At 46.7% G+C, this 2,287-nt stretch overlaps 1 protein-coding gene across 1 annotated transcript in view; it reads left to right on the plus strand.

The window, feature by feature from the left end:
• Positions 1–2,287, plus strand: part of LOC102429062 (ubiquitin conjugation factor E4 B) — a gene marked incomplete at its 5' end in the record, with an annotated part of 26,260 nt that overhangs the window by 21,363 nt on the left and 2,610 nt on the right. Inside the window, 2 exons of the mRNA XM_006104920.1 lie at positions 183–357; positions 1,510–1,701. Coding sequence (XP_006104982.1) covers positions 183–357; positions 1,510–1,701 — 367 coding nt within the window. The remainder of the gene's footprint in view (positions 1–182; positions 358–1,509; positions 1,702–2,287) is intronic.

The following is a 2,287-nucleotide window of genomic DNA, read 5'->3' on the forward strand; positions in this document are numbered from 1 at the left end:
CGACATCAGTGAAGATCTCTGCTTTGCTGCACTTGAGCCCCCTTCCCCCCCAACACGGTTTAGGAACTTCATGGTGTGGCCAGGACAAAGGGTCGTGGGAAGGCAAAAAAGAGGCTTAAACTTTACCTGTAAATGCAGACAGGAAACAGTTAGGCATGTGGACCACATGGTCTCTGCCGCAGCCACTCAGCCTGGCCCTTACCCTGCAAGAGCAGTCGCAGCCAGTGCACTTCAGAAACTACAGAAACAGGCGCCAGGCCGGCTTTGGCCACGGCTGGTAGTTTGCCAGTCCCTGCTGTGACCGTGTTTGGTTTCATGTTTGGTGAGCCCAAGGGCAGTGCCACTGATAGTAAAAAGGTAGGAAACATAAAAACGATTGAAGACTAAATTAACATGAAGCCATATTTAGTTCCATAGTCTTCACTTTTCAAAGGAAATTATTGAAAACTAAGCCTAGTCTGTTCATGTCCATTGAAATGAACTTGTTTCAGGACCTGCACATAGACCGGGGCTGTCCACACGCCTGGGCTGGTCTTCTGCCCGGTCCGTGCCTGTGCCTGCTTTGCTGTGTTCTTTTCCTTCCCTACACAAAACTCCCACTTCCAGAGGAAAACAGATTTCCAACTCTCCTATGCTTCTCCCTCCGTATCCCACAGGTTCCTCATTAAATACCAGAGTATTTTACTTTCTGCAAAAGCCAGTTCCTGAAAAGCAGGTTCCTGCGCTAAGTTGAATTTGTGTAAATCCAGTCATTGATTTAATGAAAGCCTTGCACCCAAAGGGGAGCTTTCAGAGCGCCTTGTTCAGGGCCGGCGTTTGCTCCTACCCTCTCGCAGCCAGATTCCCCTGTTTCAGGTTTGCTTACAGCAGAGCGTGCCCAACAGTAGTAGGTGCTGTGTCCTCTCGTGGGGTTATTGCATGATTGCTTATTCCAGCTGTTTTGCTTACGTTGGCTCTGTCTTTCTGGCTAAATTTAAAACTGTTCAGACATAAGTTTTATCTTCTGCTTCTGTGCATTTCTCTCCTCTTTGCGCCTGATAGGTGAAGAATGGTGTGCACTGCCTGAACTGCCAGGGACTTTTGAAATTTATACAAAAGTATAACATACAACGATGGCCTACAGAGCATATTCAAAAACTTATGACTTGTGTTATGATGATGGAATTACGAATAATTTTCCCTCTTTTACCTGTTTCTTACAAATTTAGAATGATCCTTGTTTTTATAAGTAAAAGAATGACTTTATAGAAAAGGTTGCCTTTTGTTGGTATTTATAAATATTCCCTAACTTACAACATTCTATTAAGTATTAGAATGATGGGATTGGAAATGGAGAGTAAAAAATTTTTGAATATAGTGTTTTTCTTCAGCTGATCATTCACAGCACTTACCAGGGATTCTTTGAAGATGAATCCAGCCAATTCCTGTCGCGCCACTGAAATGGGAGTTTTTGGTCCTTCTCACTGGTCTCAGCAGCATGAATTGTCCTTTTATCCTGTGATTTCCTAGGAACTTGGACCCCGATTGGCTGCAATGCTGAACTTTAATCTTCAGCAACTCTGTGGTCCCAAGTGCCGTGACCTGAAAGTCGAAAACCCCGAGAAATATGGCTTTGAACCAAAGAAGCTGTTGGACCAACTGACGGATATTTACTTGCAGCTGGATTGTGCGCGGTTCGCTAAAGCCATCGCTGACGACCAGGTCAGTGCCGGGGTCCCTGCCGTTCCAGAGGGAGTCTGGGGTCAAGCTGCTGCCTGGCAACTTGAGTTTGCTGTTCTGGATTTCCTGGCAGATCCGTGCAATGACATAGCCATCTGTTCCTGAATTCCCCACTTGAAATTAAGGAAGGTGATACTTTTCAAAATATGGTTTGAGACATTTTTAGTGCGTAAGTGGAAATCATGAGCACGGCGCCCAGGGGACTTGTCTGCTGTACATGGAGATGAAGTGGCTGTTTTCCTTCGGGCGTAAAAGGCAATATTAGGCTCCCAGGTCCACCTCCAATTGCGGTCTGGACGCAGATCTAGCTCGGGGCTTCATTCCACAAGTCCGTGACCTTCCCAGAAAGAGCCCCGTTTTCTCGGGGAGCCACGTTGTCGTCCCAAAGCCTCAGCTTTAGTGCTGCCTTCACTTTGGTCTTCCAGGCTTCAACCCTCGATGGTTATTTTCACATTCTTCCCTCCCCTTCTCCCTGTGTCCCTGTGACCACATCCGGCTTGTGTTTCTCGTTTCCATGGCTCCCGACGTAGCCAGTCCCAGCTGTACCCTGGACTTCCAAGTCATTTCC

Source organism: Myotis lucifugus, unplaced genomic scaffold (assembly GCF_000147115.1).
Source record: "Myotis lucifugus unplaced genomic scaffold, Myoluc2.0 scaffold_621, whole genome shotgun sequence".
In the NCBI taxonomy this organism is placed as follows: domain Eukaryota; kingdom Metazoa; phylum Chordata; class Mammalia; order Chiroptera; family Vespertilionidae; genus Myotis; species Myotis lucifugus.